The sequence below is a fragment of the Ornithorhynchus anatinus genome, chromosome 1 (assembly GCF_004115215.2).
Source record: "Ornithorhynchus anatinus isolate Pmale09 chromosome 1, mOrnAna1.pri.v4, whole genome shotgun sequence".
In the NCBI taxonomy this organism is placed as follows: domain Eukaryota; kingdom Metazoa; phylum Chordata; class Mammalia; order Monotremata; family Ornithorhynchidae; genus Ornithorhynchus; species Ornithorhynchus anatinus.
This window is the reverse complement of record NC_041728.1, coordinates 28646196-28671601: the sequence shown is the minus strand read 5'-3', so window position 1 is coordinate 28671601 and position 25406 is coordinate 28646196. Positions and strand designations below refer to the sequence as shown.

The 25406-nt window shown below is 51.3% G+C and overlaps 1 protein-coding gene across 1 annotated transcript in view; it reads left to right on the top strand.

The window, feature by feature from the left end:
* The first annotated feature begins 7905 nt into the window (after positions 1-7905).
* Positions 7906-25406, top strand: part of GALNT16 (polypeptide N-acetylgalactosaminyltransferase 16) — a 35217-nt gene continuing 17716 nt past the window's right edge. Inside the window, exons 1-2 of the mRNA XM_029080936.2 lie at positions 7906-8111; positions 21988-22145. Of these exons, the coding sequence (XP_028936769.1) occupies positions 7965-8111; positions 21988-22145 (305 nt within the window). The 5' untranslated portion in view covers positions 7906-7964. The remainder of the gene's footprint in view (positions 8112-21987; positions 22146-25406) is intronic.

The window sequence follows — 25406 nt, the reverse complement described above, 5'->3', positions numbered from 1 at the left end:
CGACAGAGTAGAGAGAGGAAGAGCGGAGGTGCCCAAGGCTGTCCTGGGCTGGGGCCCAGATCTCGCTGATGAAGGATTTATCCATGAGATTGAGACCGTGGCTCTTACCTTTGAAAGCTTGGAGGATTTGGGAGGGGTCGTATCCACTCCTCACTAATAAATCAGTAGCATTTATTAAGCGCTTACTATTCAATTCAGTGGTATTTATCTAGCACTTTGTGCAAAGCACTGTACTAAGCATTTGGGAGAGTACAGTACATCAGAATTAGCAGGCACGTTCCCCGCCCATAACAAGCTTGCAGTCTAAGAGCCTGAAGTCACGGACGGTCAGTCAAATGTTTTTATTGAATGCTTACCGTGTGCAGAGCGCTGTACGAAGCGCTTGGGAGAGTACAATACAACAATACATTGATTTGTACACTCCAAGCGCTTCGTACAGTGCTCTGCACATAGTAAGCGCTCAATAAATACTATTGAATGAACAATAGACACGTTCCCTGCCCACAGTGAGCTTACAGTCCAGAAGAGACTGATATTAATACAAATAAATAAATGACAGATAAGTGCTGTGGGGGAAAAACAAAGGGAGCAAGTCAGGGCGGTGCAGAAGGGAGAGGGAGAAGAGGAAAGAAAGACTTAAGCAGGGAAGCCCTCTTCGAGGAGACGGACCTTCGACAAGGCTTTGAAATAGGGGAAGAGTCACTGTGTCAGATATGAGGAGGGAGGATGTTCCAGGCCAGCGGTGAGATGCGGACGATAGGTCGGGGGCGAGATGGATGAGATGGAAGTGCAGTGAGAGAGTTGGCGTTAGAGAAGCGAAGTGTGCAGGCTGTGGGGTTAGAGTGCAGGGCTCGGGGGTTTGTAGTAGAAAGTTATCAGCTGTCTGCTTCCTCCTCCTCCTCCTCCTCGGCCTGGGCTGGCTGGCTGGTCGGCCGGCCAAGCATTATCTTTCCCTCTCGGCATTTCAGCCCAAAGCTGCATTCCAGATGTGGGATGTTTAGCCAAAAGTTCATCAACTGTGGGTTTTTTTTCCAGGATTAGGTTGTGGCCGGCCACAACTCAGATCTGCTCTCCCCAAACAGCTAACTGAACCCCGACCCGCGGATGTTTAGAAACTAGAGCGTTTAGAAGCGTTTGAAAACATTTGTGCTTTTCCTGGTGGTGTCCAGGGCGGGGCTAACCGGAACCGAGTAGGAGGTGAAACTGTCTTTAAATCCCTTTTCCAGAATAAATAAGTCTATATGGAACCCGTCCAGGAGGGTGGAGAGAGTAGCCAGAGGAAGGAGAGACAATTCGGTGAATAAGAATGTGGTATTTTGCTAAGAGCTCACTGGGGTTAATGCTGGGGTAGATGGAAGATAATCAGATTGGCTCCAGTTCCCATCCCACCTCAAGCTCATACTCTAATAATGATGGTATTTGATAAGTGCTTACTCTGTGCCAAGCACAGTTTGAAGCGCTGGGGTGGATACAAGGTAATCAGGTTGTCCCACGTGGGGCTCAAAGTCTTAATCCCCATTTTACAGACGAGGTAACTGAGGCACAGAGAAGTTGTCACTTCCCAAAGTCACACAGCTGACCAGTGGCGGAGCTGGGATTAGAACCCATGACCTTTGACTGCCAAGTCCGTGCTCTTTCCACTAAGCCACGCTGCTTCTCTAGGACCTGTGTTCTAGTCCCGGCTCTGCCACTTGTCTGCTGGGTGACCTTGGGCAAGTCGGTTCACTTCTCTGTGCCCCCGTTCTCTCCTCTGTAAAATGGGGCTTAAGATTGGGAGCCCAGTGTGGGACAGGGACTGCGTCCAGCCCGATTATCTTGTGTCTACCCCACTGCTTAGAACAGTGCCTGGCACACAGCAAGTGCTTACAAATACCATTATTATTAGTAGTAGTAATAATAGTCATTTAGACTTTGAACCCGTCGTCGGGCAGGGATTGTCTCTACCTGCTGCCAAATTGTACATTCCAAGCGCTTAGTGCAGCGCTCCTCCTCCTCCACACCGTTCCACCTACTGCTTATTTCAGACTTTAGACTGATCCTCTGGCACGACTTAGCAGAGACGCTTACAATGTGTGTAGCTCATCACTTACGAGGGAAAGGAACGCATCACTTAATTGCAACCTGAAAACATACTCTTGATAAAATCGAAAGCCTTGGAGCCAGCACATTAAAGAATCCATTATCCTCCCTCATCCTTTCCCCGAATGGGGTTATTGCTTTTTTTTTTATGGTATTTAAGTGCTTACTCTGTGTCAAGCGCTGTTCTAAGCATTAGGACAGATACAAGTTAATCAGGCGGGACACAGTCCCTGACTCCTCCGGGGCTCACAGTCTAAATAGGAGGGAGAACAGGTATTCAATCCCCATTTTAGAGATCAATCAGTGGTATTTATTGAGCGCTTACTGAGTCATCCGCCTTTGACTCTTTCCCATGCCTCTGCAGCCCAGCACAGGTGAATCGACTCTGTCTGAGGCTTCGGCTTAGAACTTTCCATTTTGGGTAACCGTGTATGGATTGATACGTATTCATTTGGCCCTTAAATCACCTCTTCAGCTCTCTCGTCCTGAAAGACTAGTGATGCCGTCTTTTCAATTCTTACTCTTCCTTTCCCGTTCCACCCCTGTGTCCATCATTTGGTCCTCTGCCTGCCCCATCGGACAGCAGGAACTATGCTTTGGTCTTTTTTTTTTTTTGTGTGGTATTTGTTAAACACTTACTATGAGCCAGGCACTGTTCTAAGCACTGGGGTAGATACAAAAGCAATCAGGTTGGTCACCATCCATGTCACAGTCTTCATCCCCATTTGACAGATAAGGTAACTGAGGCCTAGTGAAGTGACTGGCTTAAGGTCACTTGAGGCCGGGATTAGAACCCATATCCTTCCGACTCCCAGCCCTGTGCTCTACCCACTAGGCCACGCTGCTCGGTGGACCTTCCAAAGCACTGAGTACAGCTCTCTGTCCTCCGCCGGGATGCAGTAAATACCATCGATGGATGGACTGATTGGTTTGGATCACCGTCACCCTATCAACCCCCCATTCTAACATGTATCAATCAATCAATTGTAATTACTGAGCCGTTACTCTGTGCAGGGCACTGTAAGTAAACGCTCGGGAGAGCACAACACAATGTAACCGACACATTCCCTGCCCCTGTCTAGAGGGGGAGACATTAATGTAAATAAATAAATTACGGAGATGCACATAAGGGCTGTGGGGCTGAGGGAGGGGTGAATAAAAGGTGCGAATTCAAGTGGAAGGGCGACACAGAAGGGAGTGGGAGAAAAGGAAATGAGGGAAGGCCTCTTGGAGGAGATGTGCATCTATGAGAAGCAGTATGGCATAGTGGATAGAGCTCAGGGGTGGAGTCAGAAGGTCATGGGTTCTAATCCCGCATCCGCCACTTGTCTGCTGTGTGACCTTGGACAATCACTTCACTCCTCTGGGCCTCAGTTACCTCATCTGTAAAATGAGGATTAAGACTGTGAGTCCCATGAGCGATACGGACCGTGTCCGACCTGGCTGCCTCGTATCTCTCCCCAGCGCTCCGGACAGCGCCTGGCTCATGATAAGCGCTTAACAAACGCCCTAAAGAAATACAATCGATTGATTGAGAAATGGCCCATCTTTCTCTCCAATCTCTCACCATCTAAGTAGGATGGAGAATAGGCATCGAATCCCCATTTTACCGATGAGGAAATGGAGGCCCAGAGAAGTGCAGTGATTTATCTAAGGTCACACAGCAGATCAGAGGCAGATCTGGGATTAGAACCCAGGTCCTTTGACTCCCAAGCCTGCGCGTTTTCCCCCTAAGCCACCCTGCTTCCTTGGTGGGGAAAAGTTCACTAGGGCCACTGATGTACTGGTAGAACAAGATGGTTTTTCAAAAAACATTTCTCCCTTTGCTTCAGCAAAATGGAAGAGTTGTTCACACGCGAGCTGGATCGATGAGCCTTTTGCAGTCGCAGGCGGCAGCTTTGGAGTGAACCGGCATGTATGAATGTAAACACAGCTCGAAAAAAGAAAAAAGCCCCATTGCTGGGAAATGGTAAATTCCTGGGCGATGTGAATCCACTCTCCCGTGCCTCCTATATTAACAGCTTCTTCCCCGCTTTTTGGAAGGGCTGGGAAGGGAGTGGAAATTTCCCTTGCCCAGATATTTTGAGGTACACTGAGGTCTAGATTAAATGAATCCATCCATCCACCCATCCAACCCATCTACCCACTCACCCACAAATCCACCCATCCATCCATTAGTAGTAGTAATATTTATTAAGCACTCACTGTGTGCAGAGCAGCCCTGCGCTGAGCACTGGGAAAGAATGCCCAGGTGGGACTTAGACACAGATGCTGACCCTCAAGGGGCTCACGGAGTAGTATCTACTGAGCTCCTAGTGAGTGCAGAGAGCTTTACTTCGGGTCAAGTCCTGTGTGCAGAGCATTTTGTTGAGCACCTACTCTGTGCAGAGCACTGTGCTAGGCTTTTGGGAGAGCGCAAGAGGAGTAGAGCACATGGTCCTGGCCCTTGAGGAGCTCCTAACTTAGTGAGGGAGTCAGAGAGACGTAAGTTGTCTACATTCAGTGGGAACGAGAGAAAAAAAATATATAGTCGGTAACAATAGGAGTATGGAAAAATGAATCAGTGGTATTTACTGAGCTCTTACTATGCGTCAAGCACTGTATTGAGAGGACAGAAAATGTGTCTGTTTATTGCTGTATCATACGCTCCCCAGTGCTTAGTACAGTGCTGTGCACACGCTAAGTGCTCAATAAAGACGAGTGACTCACTGTCTGACTGACAGGCCCAAGAGTCAGGAGACCCAGGTTCTAATTCCGGCTCTGCCACCTGCCTTGGGGAAAGTCACTTCACTTCTCGGTGCCTCAGTTTCCTCATCTGTAAAATGGGGATTCAATACCTGTTCTCTGTCCCCCTTAGACTAAATATGAGTCAGTCATATTTATTGAGTGCTTTCTGTACGCAGACCACTGCACTGAGCACTTGAGAGAGTTCAATATAATAGAGCTGGTAGACACGATCCCTGCCCCCAAGGAGCTTACGGTCTAGACGGAGAGACAGGCATTTAAGTAAATTACGGAGACGTACATGAGTACTGCAGGGCTGAGGGGGCTGAGGGTGTTTTGCTTTGCTGTCCGTCTCCCCCCGTTTAGACCGTGAGCCCGTTACTGGGCGGGGATTGTCTCCGTTCCCAAACTGTACATCCCAAGCGCTTAGTACAGTGCTCTGCACATAGTAAGCGCTCAATAAATACTATTGAATGAATGGATGGATATCAAGAGGTTAAAGGGTACAGATGCAAATGCTTAGACAACACAGAAGGGAGAGGGAGTAGGGGGAATGGAGGAGACGAGATTTTATAAGGCCGTGAAGGTGGGGAGAGTGGTGGTCTGTCGGATATGAAGGGGGAGGGAGTTCCAGGGTAGAAGGAGAAAGTGAGCAAAGGGTCGGAGGCGAGATAGACGAGATCAAGGAACCGTGAGTAGTTTGGCCATAGAGGAGCGAATTGTGTGGGCTGGGTCGTAGCAAGAAATCAGGCAGGTGTAGTAGAAGGGGACAAGCTGGTCGAATTCTTTAAAGCTGATGGTGAGGAGTTTCTCTCTGATGCGGAGGTGGATTAGGCAACCACTGGAGGTTCTTGAAGCGGTGGAGAGTCGTCAACTGCTTGGGTCAGCGTAGTAGCCGTTTGGACGGAGAGTAAAGGGCTGATCTTAGTGACGTTTGTGAAGGTAGAACGGTTAGGATTTGGTGGCAGATTGAAGAGGTGGGTCGAATGAGAGAGATGAGTCGAGGATAACGCCGAGGCTATGGGCCTGTGAGACAGGGAGAATGATGCTGTTGTCTACAGAGATGGGAAAGATGGGGGACGATAGGATTTGGGTGGGAAGATTAGATGTTTTGGAGGCGAGAAGTTTGAGAGGTCAGCGGGACATCCAAATGAAGATACCCCGAAGGCAGGAGGAAATGCGGGACTGCAGAAGAAGAGCGAGGTCGGGGCAGGAGAGGTAGAATTGGGAATTCTCTGCACAGAGGTGGTCGTTGAAGCCATGGGAGTGAATGAGTTCTCCAAGGGAGTGGGTGTAGATGGAGAATAGAAGGGGACCCAGAACTGGGCCTGGAAGATGGGAGGAAGAGGAGAAGCCCGGGATCGAGAGAAACGACCAGAGAGGTCACGATAGGAGAGGACGGTGTCAACGAAGCCGAGGTTAGATGACCTTTCCAGGAGAAGGGGGCGGTCCACGGTGCCAAAGACAGCCGAGAGGTCCAGGAGGATTAAGGTGGAGTAGAGGCCGTTGGATTTGGGAAGAAGGAGATCGTCGGTGTTTTAGAGAAGCCACTTTCTGTGGAGCGGAGGGGAAGGAAGCAAGATTGGTGAGGTCGAGAAGACAGCTGGAGGGGAGAAAACGGAGACAACTCCCTCAAGGAGTTCGGTGAGTCCTGTCATAACGCATTGTTTCACTGTGCGTTTTGGGTGGGAGAACGTGGTGGCCGAATGAGGAAACACAGTTCCGGTAATACACATCTGACCGGATCTCTCCCCTTCTAGACTGTGAGCCCGTTGAGGGCAGGGATCGTCTCTACCTATCGCTGAATTGTACTTTCCAAGCTCTTAGCACAGTGCTCTGCACACAGCAAGCGCTCAGTAATATCACTGAATGAGTGAGAGGAATGGTAGGAAATAGATGGGGTGATAACCGGAGGGAGCCACGGGATTAAGGGAGAGGTGTTTTAGGATGCGGGATACCCAAGCGTGTTTGAAGGCAGTGTGGAAGAAGCCGGTGGAAAGCGAGCAGTCGAAGATGGCCTGTGAGATGGGTTGAAGACGGGGCTGTTGTCCGTAGAGATGGGAAAGATGGGGGAGGATGGGGTTTGGGTGGGAAGATCAGAAGTTTTGGACGTGTAAAGTTGGAGAGGTCAGTGGAACAGGAGAGAAGCGAGAAAACGGGAGTGGGCAAGTTTCGGGCTAAGGTGCGAAGGGATGGCGTCAGAGACGCCGGCGGAGGGGCTAGATTTTGAGAGGAGGCCGGAGATCTCTTCCTGCGCTGCTGCTGGGAAAGATGAGACGGCGTGCTGGGGGCCGGGACCCAGCCAGAGGGTCCGCCCGGAATTTGCCATCAGGGACTCTGGCTCACGATCTCAGCATCCTAGGCAAGGCAGTTCCCCGTGGGACAGCCCGAGCCCTCCCTTTCCCTCTGCTCCTCCTTCCTACCCGAGCGCTTAGCGCGGTGCCTGGCACATAGTAGGCACTTGACAAATGCCATTCAAAAAAAGCCCAGACCCGGCTTCTAAGACGGGCCCGGCCCTCGCCAGCCGTAGGGCCTCGGTCAAGTCATTTCGCTTCCCCGTGCCTCGGTTTCCTCATCCATGAACCGGAGCTCGGCTCCCCATTCTCCCTCCCACTCGGACCGCGGGCCCCGGGCCGGTCAGGCACCGCGGCCCACCCGATGACCTTGCATCTACCCCGGTGCTCGGCACAGCGCCGGGCCCGTAGTCGATGGATTCGTTCACTCGGCGGTATTTACTGAGCCATGACCGCGTGCAGAGCACCGGACTAGGGTTGAGCAAATCGTCCAGGGATCTGTAGCGGGGTTGGCAGATCGGAGGAGCAGGACGGGCCTGTGGGGGAAGGTCTTTAGGACCGGGAGGCCCCGTTCCTTTTCTCTCTCCCCGTCTCTGAGCGTGTGGGTGTGTGTCTCCCCCGCCCCCTCCCCACTCTCGCCCCTCTTTCTCTGCAGATCCGAGAGCTAAAATAAACAGCCGGGACTTGGAGGAGCCAGTCCCGGCCGGGAGAGAGCGAGGGGAGGGAGGGCCAGCCTTCCCCTCCACCCCTTCCCCATCCCGCTCCCTTCCCACCCACTTCCCGGCCCGCATCCCGCTCTCCATCTCCTCCTCCTCCTCCTCCTCCCCCCCCCCCCCCGGATCCGGCCTCGGGGGGTGGGCTCCGAGGATGCGGAGGGTCCGAGCCAACGCCATCGCCCTCCTCACGGTGGCCTGGATCCTGGGCACTTTCTATTACTTGTGGCAGGATGGCAAGCCTCGGGGGGCGGCCGGGGAGCCGGACCCGCCCAAGGACGCCCCCACCGCGCCCCTCCTTGTGAGTCGCCCGGCCGGGGGTGGGCGGGGGGACCGGGGGGCCTTTGTGTTGGGAGGAGAAGGCCTGCCCGTTGTCATGGCGACGCTGACAATGATGGGGAGGGGGACCCAGCCGCCTGCACGGCGGCCTCCGAGTTGGGTGGCCGCCGATTGCGGGGGAGGGGAGTCCACGTCTTCCTCCCTCGAGTGGATCTGTGGGGAGGGGGGGACGGTGCACCCCTGTCTGTGTGTATCTCTGGGGAGGGGGTCATGGTGCACCCCTGGGGGGGGGTGTATTGGTGGGGAGAGGGTGATGGTGCACCGGTGTGCGTGTGTGTATGTGTGTATATTTGTGGGCAGGGAGTGATGGTGCATCTCCGTCTGTGTGTGTGTATTTTCGGAGAGTGAGGGGATAGTGTACGAGTGTATCTGTGGGGAGGGGTTGAAGGTACAGCCCTGGGTGTGTGTGTATTTGTGGAGAGGGGGTAGACAGGCAAGAGCCGGAGCTGACAGCGGCTCAAGTGCGAGAAAATCCTCTCCCTGCTGCCTCCTCTTCCCCTCGACTGCTTCTCCTTTTTCCCCCAGACTGCGGTCACTTCTTCCCTTTGACTGCTGTCTCCTCATCCCCCTGCTTGCGGCCACCTCTTCCCTCTGACTGCTGTCACGTCTTCCCCCTGCTTACTGTCTCCTCTTCCCCCTGCTTTGCTGTCTCCTCTTCCCCCTGTTTGTTGTCACTTATTTCCCCCACTTGTCACCTCTTTCCCCTGCTTGCTGTCACCTCTTTCCCGCACTTCTTGTCACCTCTTCCCCCCCCCCACTTGTTTTCCCCTCTTCCCCCTTGCTTGATGTCTCCTTTCTTCCTTGTCTGCTGTCACCCCTTCCCCCTGGCCTTGTTGTCTTGTCTTCCTCCCCCGCCCCCCGGCTTGTTGTCACCTCTTTCACCTGCTTGCTGTCACTAATTTCCCCCACTTGTTGTCACCTCTTCCCCCTACCTGTTTTCCGCTCTTCCCCCTTGCTTGCTGTCTCCTGTCCTCCTTGTCTGCCGTCACCCCTTCCCCTGACTTGCTTTCTCGTCTCCCCCCTCCCACCCTTGTTGTCACCTCTTCCCCCTGGTTGTTGTCATTTCTTTCCCTCACTTGTTGTCACCTCTTCCCCCTGCTTGCTGTCTCCTGTCCTCCTTGTCTGCCGTCACCCCTTCCCCCTGCGTTCTCTCTCCTCCCCCAGCCACCTGCGCGGCCTCTCGGCTCCACTCCCATCTCTCAACTCTCCTCCACTCCCAACGCTCCTCCACCCACCCTGCGAGGTTTAATAACGGGAAGGAGAAACGGGGCTGGTTTGGGGGCGGGGAGTTGGGGAGGTGGCCGCATCCTGGGGTGAACTGGCCTGACCTCCAGGGGTGGGAACAGACGTCCTCTGAACTAATAATTATAGCGGTAAATCATAAAATGTAAAATATCATCAGAGCACTATTGATATTATTATTAACGTTTACTGTGTGTCCAGCACTGTTTCGAGCGCTGGGGTAGATACAAGTTAATCGGATCGGACAGTGTCTCCGTCTCACACGGAGTAAGTAGGAGGGAGAATGGGGATTGAATCCCCATTTTACAGATGAGGAAACCGAGGCCCAGAAAACTTGTCCGAGGTCACACAGCAGATGAACCGCGGAGCCGGGATCCGAACCCAGGTCTTCTCGATCCCAGGCCCGTGGTCCGTCCACCGGGCCACATTGCTCCTCCCCTAAGGTCCTTGTCGGGTCCCTTGAACTAGAGCCTCTGGGGATAAAAGGAGCGTCTCGGGGGCCCGGGATATTGCAACGGACCGGATCTGGGACTCGTCGGTCCTCTGCCAGGTTCCACCCTTGATCCGTGATAGGGGAGATCCCCAGTTTCCCCTCCACAGATGGAGGAGAAGAGAGTGGCCCGTGTGGAAGAATGAAGCGTCGGGCCCCTTGGGCTCCCTGGAGAGGGGTTGGGATGGAGGAGCCAGAGTGGGTAGGGTCGGGACACTTATCCAGAACCCAACCCGAGGGTCAGAAGACGCATGTCCCTGCCCGCAGCAGCTTCCTGGGGTCGTCGTTCAGCCGCCAGATGATAGGCAGCGGGCGATTTGGCAACAAGAGGCTCACCGGAGCCTGCCGAGATTGGGCAACGAACACCCTGCAGTCCGGCTGGCAGTTTTCACAGCGTCTTTGGCTGCAGTGAGTCAAACGGCCGGAGGCTGAGTCCTGCTCTCCACAGTGACGCACTGGGAGGATAATAATGACAATGTTCGTATTTGTTAAGCGCTTACTACGTGCCGAGCACTGTTCTAAGCGCTGGGGGGGGGGGACACAGGGGAATCAGGATGTCCCGCGTGGGGCTCACGGTCTTCATCCCCATTTTACAGATGAGGGAACTGAGGCCCAGAGAAGTGAAGTGACTTGCCCACAGTCACACAGCTGACAGGTGGCAGAGGAGGCCCACTAATAATAATGTTGGTATTTGTTAAGCGCTTACTATGTGCCAAGCACTGTTCTAAGCGCTGGGGTAGACACAGGGGAATCAGGTTGTCCCGCGTGGGGCTCACGGTCTTCATCCCCATTTTACAGATGAGGGAACTGAGGCCCAGAGAAGTGAAGTGACTTGCCCACAGTCACACAGCTGACAGGTGGCAGAGGAGGCCCACTACTCTCCCGAGTGCTTAGTACAGTGCTCTGCCCCCAGTAAACACTCCATAGATAGGACTGAATGAATCGATCGATCAATTAAGGACCAGGGAAGGGCTGCCAGATGCCGAGTCCTGCTCTCCACAGTGACGCCCAGTAATAATAATAATAATAACAATGTAGGTATCTGTGAAGCGCTCACTATGTGCCGAGCACTGTTCTGAGCGCTGGGGTAGATAGAGGGTAATCAGGTCGTCCCACGTGAGGCTCACGGTTAATCCCCATTTTACAGATGAGGGAACTGAGGCACGGAGAAGTGAAGTGACTCGCCCACGGTCACACAGCTGACAAACGGCGGAGCCGGGATTCGAACTCCTGACCTCTGACTCCCAAGTCCGTGCTCTTTCCACTGAGCCACGCTGCCTCTCCCAAGTGCTAAGTACAGTGCTCTGCACCGAGTAAGCACTCCATAAATATGACCGAATGAGTCGATCGATCAATTAAGGGGCAGGGGAGGGCTGAGAGTCAGGGCCGAGAAGGAGAAAAATGGGAAAGAGAGTGGGGATAGGGAGAGGCGTCTACTTCGTCGTTAATCTAAGCTCCCGGCCCCCATCTCCTGTCCCCATCCCGTCTCAGTGTCCATCCTTCTCAGCTGAAGACTGGGGAGTTGGTCCCTGCAGGACTCCCATAAAAGCCCCTGAGGTCTGGTTACCCTTGGAATCGATCAGGGGTATTTATTGAGTGCTAACTCTGGACAGAACACTGTACTAAGCGCTTGGGAGAGTAGAAGTGGTCACCTCTTGCAGTGCAGACTTTGGGTTGTCCTTGTCCTAAATACCGGGCTCTTGCAAAGTAAGATGCTGGGAAGCAGCGTGGCCGAGAAAGAGCACGGGCTCGGGAGTCAGAGAGCCTGGGTTCTAATCCAGACTCTGCCGCTGTCGGCTGTGTGACTTTGGGCGTCACTTAACTAGACTCTAAGCTCCCTCTAGACTACAAACTCGTGGGCGGGGAAAGTTTACCAACTGTTAAGAGTGTACTCTCCCGACTGTTTGGTAATAGTGTGACCTTGGGCAAGTCACTTAACTTCTCTGTGCCTCAGTTCCCTCATCTGTAAAATGGGGATGAAAACTGTGAGGCCCCACGTGGGGCAAACTGATCACCTTGTATCCCCCAGCGCTTAGAACAGTGCTTTGCACATAGTAAGCACTTAACAAACACCACCATTTATTTATTTATTTAATGGTATTTGTTAAGCATTTACAATGTTCCAAGCACTGTTCTAAACCCTCTGCACACAGTAAGCACACAATAAATACTACTGATGGATTGATCCCCTGGGCCTCAGCTTCCTCATCTGTGCAATAGAGATTAAATACCTGTGGTCCTTCCCCCTTAAACTGTGAGTCCCATGTGGGACGGGGCAGATAAACTTGTCTTTACCCTAGTGTTTAGAATAGTGCTTGGCACAGAATAAGCACTTAACAGGCACCATAATTATTATGGAGTGGCTAGCAACCTGTCAATCGATGGTATGCATTGAGCACTTAACAAATACCATCGTCATTATCTGTGCAGAGAGAGCACTGTACTAAATGCTTGGAGGAGTACGACAGAGCTTAGTATAGAGCCTGGCACACGTAAGCGCTTTACAAATACCATAATTATTAGTAGTAGTAGCAGTAGACACAGTCCCTGCCCACAACGAGTTTAAAGTCTAAATTAAATAGAACCAGTACACAGCCCCGGAATAATCCATGTAGAAGCCACGTACACCATGTACGCAGCCACTATCGGGCATTTCCTTCCTATATTCCCGATCCCAACCCCACAGCATTTATCTACATACTTTTAAATTATATATTATAAATCACTTATATTAATATCTGTCTCCCCCTCTAGACTATAAGTTCATTATGGGCACGGGACGTGTCTAATTCTGTTGCGTTGTACTCTCCCTAGGCTTAGTACAATTAATCGGTTGTATTTATTGAGTGCTTAATATGTGCAGAGAACTGTACTAAGCACTTGGGAGAGTAGCATAGAAGTGTTGGTAGACACTTTCCCTGCCCGCGGTGAGCTTACAGTCTAGAGGGAAAGACGGTCATTATTATAAGTGAATAAAGTACGGATATGTACTTAAAGTACCGTGGGACTGAGGTAGGGGTGAATAATGGGAACAGGTCCAAGTTGAAGGGTGACGTGGAAAGGAGAGGGAGAAGAGGAAATGAGGGCTTGGTCAGGGAAGACCTCTTGGAGGAGATGCGCTTTTAATAAGGCTTTGAAAGTGGGGTGAGTAATTGTTGGATATGAAGGGGGAGAGAGTTCTAGGCCAGAGATAAGACATGGGCCAGGGGTCAGCAGTGAGATAGATGAGCTCGAGGTACGGTGAGTAGGTTGGCATTAGAGGAGCAAAGTGTCAGGGCTGGGTTGTAATAGGAGGACAGCGAAGTGAGATAGGAGGGGCCAGAGTGATTGATTTCTTTATAGCCGACGGTAAGGAGTTTCTGATGCATGTGGAGGTGGATGGGCAACCATTAGAGGTTCTTGAGGAGTGGGGAAACATGGCCTGAATGTTTATGTAGAAAAATAATCCCTGCAGCAGAGTGAAATATGGACTGGAGTGAGGAGAGAAAGGAGGCAGGGAGGTCAGCGAGGCGGCTGATGTAGTAATCCAGGCGGGAAAGGATAAATCCTTGGATTATATAGTAGCATTTGGGATGGAGAAGAAAGGGTGGATTTTAGCTGTGTTGTGAAGGTTAAACAGATAGGAGTTGGTGACAGATTGAATATATGGGTTGAATGACGGAGAGGAGATGAGGTTAACACCCAGGTTTCGGGCTTGTGAGAGAGGGATGGTGGTGCTGTCTACAATGACGGGAAAGTTATGGGGAGGACAGAGTTTGGGTGGGAAGATGAGTTCTGTTTTGGGCATGTTAAGTTTGAGGTGGTGGAGGGACATTAAAGTAGAGGGAGAACAGGTACTGAATCCCCATTTTACAGTTGAGGCAACTGAGGCCCAGAGAAGTGGAGCGACTTGTCCAGAGTCACACATCAGAAAAGTGGCAGAGCCGGGATTAGCACCCAGGTCTTCTGACTCCCAGGCCTGCGCTCTTTCCCCTTGGCCATGTTGTCCTCCCAGGGTGTTTGCCGCTTCATCGGGTTTCTACAGCAGCCGGTCGGGTTTATGTCTTATTTCCAGTGTTAACGTTTTGCAACTGCGGGAAGCGCATTTGTCGAAGCGGTAGGAAATTATTTTACATTTAATTTGTCTCAGGGTTACCTGTGGGAATTGAGAGGAAAAAAGGCAAAACCAACACCAGATCCCTCCCCGGCACTGTCTGGTTTTGCAGGAATATAATTTCTCATCGGTTATCAGTTCAGCTCTTCCTGAACAGGAGATGTGGTGAGGGGGAGAGATCTGGAGGAAGAAGAGTCTCAGAGGAGGAAGGTAGGGTGAGGGTCCAGAGATGGGATAACGTGTCCTTGAGACCCCAAACCCTTTCTAGCAAGCCAAAGTGCCTTCCTCCTTTTTTTTAATTTTATGATATTTCTTAAGTGCTTACTATGTGCCAGCCACCGTACTAAGCAGTGGGGTAGATACAAAGTAAGCAGGTTGGACAACAATCCCTGTCCTACATGGGGCTCATAGTCTTAATCCCCATTTTACAGATGAGGTAACTGAAACCCAGAGAAGTGAAAAATAATAATAACTGTGGTATTTGCTAAGCACTTACCATGCGCCAGATACTTTACTAAGTACTGGAGTAAATACTAGCTAATCAGGTTGCACACAAACTTTGTCCCATATGGGGCTCACAGTCTCCATTCCCATTTTACAGATGAGGTGACTGAGGACCAGGGAAGTGAATAATAATAACAATAATAATAATAATTGTGATATTTAAGCACTTCCTGTGTGCCAGGCACTGTACTAAACGCTGGGGTTGGTATAAGCTAATCAGATTAGACATAGTCCCTGTCCCACATGGGGCTCACACTCTTAGTCCTCATTTTACAGATGAGGGAACTGAAGCCCAGAGAAGTGAAGCGACTTACCCCTTGATATCCGACAGGCCACCCCCTCCCCATCTTCAAAGCCTTATTAAAATCCTGCCTCCTCCAAGAGGTCTTCCCCGACTAAGCCCATAATAATAATAATAATAATAATGTTGGTATTTGTTAAGCGCTTACTATGTGCCGAGCACTGTTCTAAGCGCTGGGGTAGACACAGGGGAATCAGGTTGTCCCACGTGGGGCTCACAGTCTTAATCCCCATTTTACAGATGAGGTAACTGAGGCACCGAGAAGTTAAGTGACTTGCCCAAAGTCACACAGCTGACAAGTGGTAGAGCCGGGGTTCGAACCCATGACCTCTGACTCCAAAGCCCGTGCTCTTTCCAGTGAGCCACGCTGCTTCTCATCTATCCCCCACTTCCTCTCCCTCCTGCATCTCCTATGTACTTGGATATAGACTTGAAGCTCATTGCTGGCAGGGAACATGTTATATTGTACTTGTATATATAGCTCTTGTTATACTGTACTCTCCCAAGAAGTCAGTACGGTACCCTGCACACAGAAAGTGCTCAGTACATACCATTGATTGATTGACTAAGCTGTAACTTCTAAGCACTTGATATACACCCCTCCCTCAACCCTACCGACCTTATGTAATAATAACAATAATGGCATGTGTGAGGCACTCCCACTCTAGGCTGTAAATTCCCAGTAGGCAGGGAACGTGTCTACCAACACTGTTGTTTTGTACTATCAGGAGCATTTAGTACAATGCTCTGCACGCGGTAAGCACTCAATAAATACCACTGATTGAGGCGGGAGGGCGTTCCAGGCCAGAGGAAGGGCGTGGGTGAGAGGTCAGTGGCGAGATGGGCGAGATGGAGGCACAGTGAGAAGTTTGGCATTAGAGGAGCGAAGTGTGCGGGCTGGGTTGTGGTAGGAGAGGAGTGAGATGAGGTAGGAGGGGGGCGAGGTGTTGGACTGCTTCGAAGTCGATGGTGAGGAGTTTTTCTTTGATGTGGAGGTGGATGGACAACTACCAGAGGTTCTTGAGAAGGGAGGAAACATGGACCGAACATTTTTGGCGGTACCTAGGCCGTATCCCAGCGCCCTTTTAAAATCGAGGTCAGGACGGTGGACCCAGAGAAAAGATATCAAGTATGTAATTAGTCCCTGCTGAAGCGAGTTCTGCCGACGAAATTCGAAAACAGAAGATTCCGATGATTAATTTTGCTATGTGGCAAGGGGTAGGGTCACCTGGGAGGACCTTGGCGAGCTTGCAGAATTTACTGGGATTATCGCTACGCTACACTGAAATGATAAATTAAAAACAGGGGTTGTCACAGATGTAATTTAAAAGGAATTTTTTTAAACTGCCTCATAAAAATCCACCCACGTTGAATGGGAGCGGATTGGTCATAACCAAGGGTAGACTAGCCGGGCGTCTCCAAATTGGGGAAATGGCCCTTGAATTGCTCTGCTTGCTGGTCTCGAGGTTCTCCCCGGCCATTATCTACTCAGCTGGTTTTCCTTGCCAGGCGGCTTTGCTTTCTGGGGTTTGTGTTTTGCTTTTTATCGAACTCTCCCAAGTGCTTAGTACGGTCTTCTGCACATAGTAAGCGCTCCGTAACCACCACAGGTTGATCGATTGATTGTTCGGGCCTCGGTTTTCCTGACCCTGGATTAACCTGCTTCTCCCCCTGCTTCTATGGCCTCTCCTTCTCCGTTTTGTCCGCTGGCTCCTCCCTTCCACGCACTGTGGGGGTCATTCATTCATTCACCCATATTTATTGACCACTTACTGTGTGCAGAGCCCCGAACTAAGGGCTTGGGAGAGTACAATACAGGGCTCCCTGCCCACAGTGAGCTTATAGTCTAAAGAGAGGGAGACAGACATTAATATAAATAAATACACCCCTTTCCGACTCCTTCCTAAGCCCCCGACTCTTCTCACTCTACTTTCATGGTCTCAGGGAGCTCATCCCTTAGGGAAGCAGCATGGCCTAGTAGGTAGATGACAGGCCTGGAAGTCAGAAGGACCTGGGTTCTAATCCCGACTCTGCCACTTGTTTGCTGTGTGATCTTGGGCAAGTCACTTCACTTCTCAGGGCCTTCCTGAGAACTATGTATTTGAAAATTGGGAGGTATATGAGAACTTAAAGATATCTATTTTTTATGGTGTCTGTTAAGCGCTTACTATGGGTCAAGGCTGTTCTAAGTGCTGTGGCAGATAGAAGGTAATGAGGTTCCACATAGGGTTTATAAACTGAATTGGAGGGAGGGGGATTTAATCTCTACTTTACAGATGAGGTAGCTGAGACCCACAGAAGTTAAATGACTTGCCCAAGGTCACACAGCAGACAAGTGGCAGCATGGTCTAGTAGATAGAGGATGGTCCTGGGAGTCAGAAGGATCTGGATTCTAATCCCGGCTGTCTGTTGTGTGACCTTGGGCAAGTCCCCTCGCTTCTCGGTGCCTCAGTGACCTCGTCTACAAAATGGGGATTAAGCCTGCGAGCCGCATGTGGGGCAAGTTCTGTTTCCAACCTGCTTAGCTTGTATCTACCCAGTGCTTAGAACAGTGACTGGCCCGAGATAAGCACTTAACACATTCCATTACAAAAAAAAGTGGCGGAGCCAGGATTAGAACCCAGGTCCTCTGACTTCCAGGCCCCTGCTCTTTCCACTATTCTATGCTGCCTCTCGTGGGTAAGAATCCCTTGGCTGGGTCTCGAACCCACCACTCACTGCCTTAAGGCAGGGTGGAATCCACACTGCTTTTAGCTCTGAGGCATTAGCTCCTTAAAACTCTCCCCGGAACCATTTCTCATGTCTAATGACCCTTTCTCCTGCAGCTTCAGCCCATTTCCCTGATCCCGCAGTCTGGGGACAAGGGAAACAGCTGGTTCTTGGGCTATTGAATCCCTCAGCAACGGGCAAATCCTCTTAATTCTGGATAGTTCAGAATTGGACACTCTCTGGATTAGTGGATTTCCTGGACAGAGGAAGGTCCAGAGTGGCTTACTTTTGGAGTAGTTGGTTTAGGGAGAGGGGAAGAGGCAAAGAGACCCCTGCCTGGACAGAGATTGTGAGCCAGGATGGAAGGAGAGCTGCACTTTCAAGAGTGAGAGTGAAGGGGGTGGAATTCCCAAGGCAGGGAATTTGCAGGAGGAGAGGCAAGGTGGCCTAGTGGTTAGGTTCTAAACCCAGCTCTGCCACGTACCTGTTTTGTGACCTGGGACAAGTCACTTCACTTCTCGTTGCCTCGGTTTCCTCAACTGTAAAATGGGGATTCAAAACCTGTTCTCCCTCCTACGGAGACTGTGAACCTCATGTAGAAACAGTGGGGATTCGATACCGTTCTCCCTCCTACTTAGATTGTCAGCCTCATGTGAGACAGGGACAGTGTCCGACCTGATTAATTTCTTTCTACACCGGTGCTCAAAACACTACTTGAACTTAACAAATATAAGTGCTTAACAAATGTAATAATAGTAACGAGGCTTGGGAGGGCAGACAGGTTTCCACGGGTCAGTGGGTCAGGAAGGTCAGTTCTCTACAGAAACAGCATTTTCCAGCCCTGCTTGGACACCCCCACAACTTAAAAGAGATTAGACTGAATGGAGGTAAAGAAAATCAGCCCAATCAGCTGTAGAGAAGCAGCATGGAGTAGTGGATAGAGCACGGGCCTGAGAGTCGGAAGGTCATGGGTTCTAGACCCGCCTCTGCCACTTGTCCGCTGTGTGAGTTTGAGCAAGTCACTTCGCTTTTGTGGGCCTCAGTTCCCTCATCTGTAAAACGGGGATTGAGACTGTGAGCCCCACGGAGGACGGGGACTGTGTCCACCCGATTTGCCGGTATCCACCTCAGTGCTGAGTACAGTGCCTGGCACATAGCAAGCGCTCAACAAATCCCATCATTATTATTAACATAGTGCCCGTGCCCACAGCTGGAAAGTAGCGAACCACCCCTTAGAGGTGGCATCTATGAGGGGGGGCATTGAAGTATCGTCGTCAGTTCTCCCAGGAGAACGGGCCTTCAGGCAAGAGAGGATGCTTGCGTGCACGTTGCCATGGTAACCCGACTACTAATGTCCGATCTCTTCGCCACTGAGGCCGAAGCCAGTCCATAATTCACCGCTCCATCCCTTTGGCTGCCCACTGGCGCTGACTAATGACCGGCTATTGGTGGGAAACCCCCTCACCCCCTGGGGGGGAAGGACCGTCAATCAATTAGTCAATTATATTTATTTATGTGTGCAGAGCACTGTGCTAAGCACTTAGGAGAGTACAATAGAGCAATATAACGGACCCATTCCCTGCCCACGACACTTTTGGATTTTCTTTCTTGGGGTGAGAGACAAAAATCTATCCAAGAGTCCTGGCAGCCCTACTTTTACCAAACACAGTCTTCTCCCACTCCCTTCTGCACCACTCTTACTTGCTCCTTCATTCATCCTTCCTCTCATCTCCAGAGCACAGCAGTATATATCTATATATCTGATTTATTTACTTATTTATTTAACCTATTTATAGTAACATCTCTCTCCCCTTCAGAACTGTGACCTCATTGTGGGCAGGGATGTGTCTGTTTGTTGTTCTAGTGCTTAGCACAGTGCTTTGCAAACAGTAAGCACTCAAAAAATACGATTGAATGAATGAATGAACCTATGTTTCCCAGATCCAGAAGCCGGTGTGATTTTGCCACCCTTGCCTGGGTTTGTCATACAACCAAGAGGGGCTAGGAATCATCAGCCCCGGGACAAAGCCAGAGCTTTGACATGAGGTTTGACTGAAATTTAGTCCCAGACAGACCCCAGAGGGTTTTCTGCCAAAAGAAGGAACTCGAGCAGCGTATGACTGAAAAAGAAGCTGAACTGTGTGTAGAACCCCAAATGAGATACTTTCTTGCAAAAAAAAGATTAGCATATACAAGGTTAGAAATATTTCCATGCCCTATTTTTAACTGAGATGACATGGAAAATATTTTCATTTTTCAATTTAAGCCTCCTCTCCATAGTGTTCCACTTCTAAATTTAGTCACCCTGGGCTATCGCCCAAAAATCAGAATGAGAAACAGACTGGAAACAGGAGGGAAAAGAAGCTGGCAGCTGGAGGCCAAACGGAAGCGATGTTCTTAATCAATCAATGGTATTTATTGAGCGCAAGAGCACTGTACTCAGCGTTTGGGAAAGTACAATACAGCAGAGTTGGTAGACGTGTCCCCCTGCCCACAACAAGCTTACAGTCCAGAGAGGGAGAAAGACAATGAAATGAATCATTGTGGGCAGGGAATGTGTCAGTTTATTGTTGTACTGTCCTCTCCCAAGCGCTTAATACAGCGCTCTGCACACAATAAGCGCTCAATAAATGCAGCTGAATGAATTACGGATCTTTACATAAGTGTTGAGGGATCGAGGGTGGGAAAAAGAACCTACAGATGGGGGAATTTCAGGTCTAAGCATCTCCAGAGTGGTCAGAAGAAGGGTTTGTGTTGTTTGACCTTCTAGTGGATTTCTAGGATGTCCGGGCTTGTTCCGAGGGAGGAGAACCTGAGACCATTCTGCTCTTCTGAGCAATCATTCATTCATTCATTCATTCATTCATTCATTCATTCATCCATCCATCCATCCATCCATCCATCCATCCATTCATTCATTCAATTGTATTTACTGAATGCTTACCATTTGCAAAGCACTGTACTAAGCACTTGGGAGATTACAGTATAACAATAAACAGACACTTTCCCTGCTTACAACAAGCTTACAGTCTAGAGGAGGGGAGACAGACATTAATATAAAAAAATAAATTACAGGTATGGACATAAGTGCTGTGGGGCTGGGAGGGGGGAAGAACAAAGGAAAAAGTGGTTGGATCATCCACCCTCTAGACTGTAAACCCATTGTGGGCAGGGAATGTATCTGTTATAGTGTCATATTGTTCTCTCCCAAGCGCTTAGTACAGTGCTTTGCCCACAGTAAGAACTCAATAGATACAATTGACTGACCGCCTGGCTCTAGACTTTTAGCTCGATGTGGGCGGGGAATGGGTCTGTTCTTTGTTAAAGCGTACTCTCCCACATGCTTACCACAGTGCTCTGCACCCCGTAAGCGCTCATGGCTCAGTGGAAAGAGCACGGGCTTGGGAGTCAGAGGTCATGGGTTCTAATCCCGGACCCTCCACTTGTCAGCTGTGTGATTTTGGGCAAGTCACTTAACTTCTCGGTGCCTCAGTTGCCTCAGCTGTAAAGTGGGAATTAGGACTGTGAGGCCCATGTGGGGCAACCTGATTCCCTTGTATCCCCCCCAGTGTCTAGAACGGTGCTTGGCATATTGTAAGTGCTTAATAAATACCATTATTATTATTATTAATAAGTACGACTGGCTGAGTGACTGACTGACTGACTGACTGACATTTTGGTATCCTGACTGTGGCTTCTGCTTATCTGCCCCGGATCCTCCTTGTCATAGCCTTGTTGCCCAACCAGAGAGGCTACAGAAGACAGAGGGCCAACGAGCAGGTCCTAAGGGCCACCGTGGCCCCCAACCTGGGGCTACCCCCTCTTCCGGCCGGGGTCCCCCTCTCAGTCCTCCCTGCGCCTGGGCTCTGGTCCACCTCCATTCAATAGTATTTATTGAGCGCTTACTATGGGAAGCAGCGTGGCTCAGTGGAAAGAGCCTGGGCTTCGGAGTCAGAGGTCATGAGTTCGACTCCCGGCTCTGCCACTTGTCAGCTGTGTGACTGTGGGCGAGTCACTTCACTTCTCTGGGCCTCAGTTCCCTCATCTGTAAAATGGGGATTAAGACCGTGAGCCTCACGTGGGACGACCTGATTACCCTGTATCTCCCCCAGCGCTTAGAACGGTGCTCTGCACATAGTAAGCGCTTAACAAATACCAACATTATTATTATTATGTGCAGAGCACTGTACTAAGCACTTGGAATGTACAATTTGGCGCCTTCCCAAAAGCCCTCAGAAATGAAGGGGCCGTCACTCTCCGGTGAAGACCAGACTGGAAGGAGAGGTCCTGGGCCGGACTCTGGTGCTGAGGGCTTTGGTTTTGACCGCCTCTGACCTCTGCCGGAAGCATCGCTGCCTCCAGGGCTCAGGCCTGCCTTCACCCGCCGCGACCCTCTCTTCAGAGGGCCCCACTACCTCTGACTGCCCGCTACCTTGAGCCCGGTCTCGGCTTCCTGGCGGCCGGCCCCTCCCAGGACCTGACCGAGGCCTGGTTTTCAGGTGACCAGGACGCCCCTGAGAGGCTTTGACGAGAAGGCGTACCTGTCCTCCAAACCGCTGAAGCCCGGGGAGGATCCGTACCGGCAGCATGCCTTCAACCAGCTGGAGAGCGACAAGCTGAGCAGTGACAGAGCAATCCGGGACACCCGTCATTACAGGTACAACTGAGCCCTGACCCCGCGGCTACGGGGGCCGGGGAGCAGGGGGGACGAAGGCTTCTAAGCTTCACCCGTCTTGCCCGCCCCACTCGCCCTGAGAGCCAGGAGAGCCCAGATGGGCATAATCTCAGAGCAGGCCCGAGGCTGAAGCTGGCCAGGCTGGGATGTCCGGGACGGTGGACTGCCCGGCTACAAGGCGGGTGCGGGGGAGAGGAGGCTGAGCAGATCTCCCCCCTCATAGCCTTGTTGCTCGGCTGGGGAAGCTACAGAAGACACAGGGCCAACCGACAAACCCAAGCACCGCCCCACTCTTAACTTGGGGCCACCCCCTCTCCTGGCTCACCTTCCCAAGAGCCCTCAGAAATGAAGGGGCCGTCCCTGCCTCTGTCCTGCCGCTGGCCCACCCGCCCCTCCAAAGTCCTGACCTTTCAGGAGGCCACTTTGGTCAAGCTTTGACTCCTTGCCTTCACACCCAGCCCCCTAAATGATTGAATTGGCAGCCCCTGTTCAGGGAAAATGGAGTTGCAGGCTCAAGGCCAGAGCGGGGATCCAGGGGTCCACCTGGGCACTGGTCAACTGAGCAGACTGTCCCGGCCTCCCGGCGGAGGTAGCTCATAATTGTCCCACTGTCTCTCCTCGGGAGACCTGGGGTTCTGCTCAGAGGAAGGGCTGGGAAGCCCCACTTATGACCAGGAAGCCCGGGGTTCGCTCCGCCACAGGAGAAGGGACAAGTCCCAGGTGGGATTTGGCTCCGGGATGGCGGGGCGGGGCCATGCTGGGGTTGTACCTGACCCTCCCACTAGAGTGAGATCCGCCGGGCTCAGAATCCCGGAAATAAAAATGCCCTTCCCAAAGAGCTGGGAGGGGGGTGGCTATCTTTTCCAGGATTGCCCCCTTTCTGGGGACCCGCCCCCGGCGTGGCACGGGAAGCCCTGCCCTGGGGGAACCGGACCAATATGGAGGTTGGAGGAGGAGGTTCCCAGTTGAGTTTGGCGGAAAGCATAGTCCCTGCCCCCCAATCCTGTCCTTCCCAAGTCTCTCTCCCTCACCTCATTCTCGGGTTCTTGGCTTCTGCTTCTTGATATGGAAATCAGCAGCCAGGCCCCTTGGGTCTGTGGGAGGTGAGTGGAGACCAGCCAAATCTCTGGATGCCTGACTCTTGCTCCCTCAGTTCTGCCTATTGAGCTTCCCACCCCAAGGACCCTCTGCAGCCACCCCTCCCACCCACATCCCGGCCTGCGTCACCTTGTCGGCACCCTTGTCGCTCGGACCCTCACAGAGTTGCTCGGGACATAAGGCGTTTAAGGCCCAAGTGCTAATTTTCCTATCTCCCCTTGCTCCGTGCCCCTCCTTCCCCTTTACATCTGGCTGGGCCCCAGTCAGAATTCTCCCCAACTTTCCTCGCCTTCCCTCCTCACGCTTCATCCCCCAATTTTTTAATGGTATTTGTTTAAGTGCTTACTCTGTGCCAGGCACTGTACTAAGCACTGAGAAGCAGCGTGGCTCAGTGGAAAGAGCACGGGCTTTGGAGTCAGAGGTCACGGGTTCAAATCCCGGCTCGGCCACTTGTCAGCTGTGTGACTTTGGGCAAGTCACTTAACTTCTCGGTGCCTCAGTTACCTCATCTGTAAAATGGGGATGAAGACTGTGAGCCCCACGTGGGACTACCTGATTCCCCTGTGTCTACCCCAGCGCTTAGAACAGTGCTCGGCACATAGTAAGCGCTTAACAAATACCAACATTATTATTATCACTGTTGTAGATGAGCTAATCAGCTTGAACAGAGCCCATGTCCCCCCTGGGGATCACAGTCATAATCCCCATTTTGCAGATGAGGAAACTGGGGCACAGAGTTGTGAGGTGACTTGCCCAAGGTCACAGAGCAGACAAATGGTGGAGTGGGATTAGAAGCCAGGTCCTCTCGACTCCTAGACCCATGCTCTATCCGCTAGGCCACACTGCTTCTCCCTTAAAACGAAGTCTTTGAAAGAAACTCGCAAGAATTCCCCAACTGGAGCCGGGCTTATGGCTTTTCCTGCCTGACTCCTGGAGAGCTGTTTTAGGCGGTGGGAAATACTTGCAAATGGCTGTGATAAGTTGCTGTCTCTGTAATAAATGCCGTAATGAAGAAACAGTCCCCTCTCGGAATAGGCATAAAACCATAGTGATGAAGAAGTAATAGAAAGCAGCCGTAACTTCTTCATCGGCACACAGTTATAACGCTGCTATAAAAAATAGCTGCAATAAGAGGAGGAAGTGAGGGAATATTTTTTTCCCTCTCTTCCTGGGGGCCCTGGGCTGGGGCTTTGGAACTGTGTGTATATGCTGGGCGCAGAAGGATTGGCTAGAGTAGCAGATGAGACCCTCGGAGAACCTTCTAGAAGGGGCAGATGGCCAAAGAGTTGATGGCAATGCCCTGGCCCAGCTCGGGAGAACCAGCCTGGAATTTGGGCCTGGGCTCTCTGAGGTCCGGCTTGATGACCCTCCTAGGCAGACCCGGGCGCATCTGTCCGGGGAGGAGGATGACTGGATCAATCACATTTTTTGAGAGCTTACTGTGTGCAGAACACTGTACTGAACGCTTCAGAGAGTACACTAGAACAATACAACAGACACATTCCCTCCCGACAGTGACCTTACAGTCCAGAGGGAAAGACAAACGTTAATATAAATAAATAAATTACAGATAAGGACGTGAGTGCTGGGGGCCGGGAAGGGGGTTGAATAAAGGGAGCAAGTCAGGGTGATGCAGAAGAGAGTGGAAGGAAAGGAAAGGGGGAATCAGGGAAAGCCTCTTGAAGGAGATGTGCCTTCAACAAGTCTAAGAAGTAGGGAAGAGTCCATTTTCTGTCGGATATGAGGAGGAAGGGCGTTCCAGGCCAGAGTCAGGTGGTGGGTGAGAGTCGGCGGTGAGAAAAATGAGATTGAGAGGCATTAGAGGAGCAAAGTGTGTGGGCTGGGTTGTAGTAGGAGGGGGCCAAGGTGATTCAGACCTTTAAAACAGACAGTTAAGAGTTTCTGGATAGGGGCAATTAGGTGCCTGTCTCTTATGTGGCCATACTAGGAGGTGGACACTGAGGCTCTTGAGTTGACCCTGACTCGCATTGTCCAGGCGAAGGGGGAAGACAGGCCAGAGGCAGCAGCCCTGACCACCCTTAAGGCCCTTGGCTAAATTTGAGACATGAATGGGAGAGGGCAGACATCAAAGTCTGAATAGAGCAGCTTTGCCTAGGGGAAAGAGCACGGGTCTGGGAGTCAGGA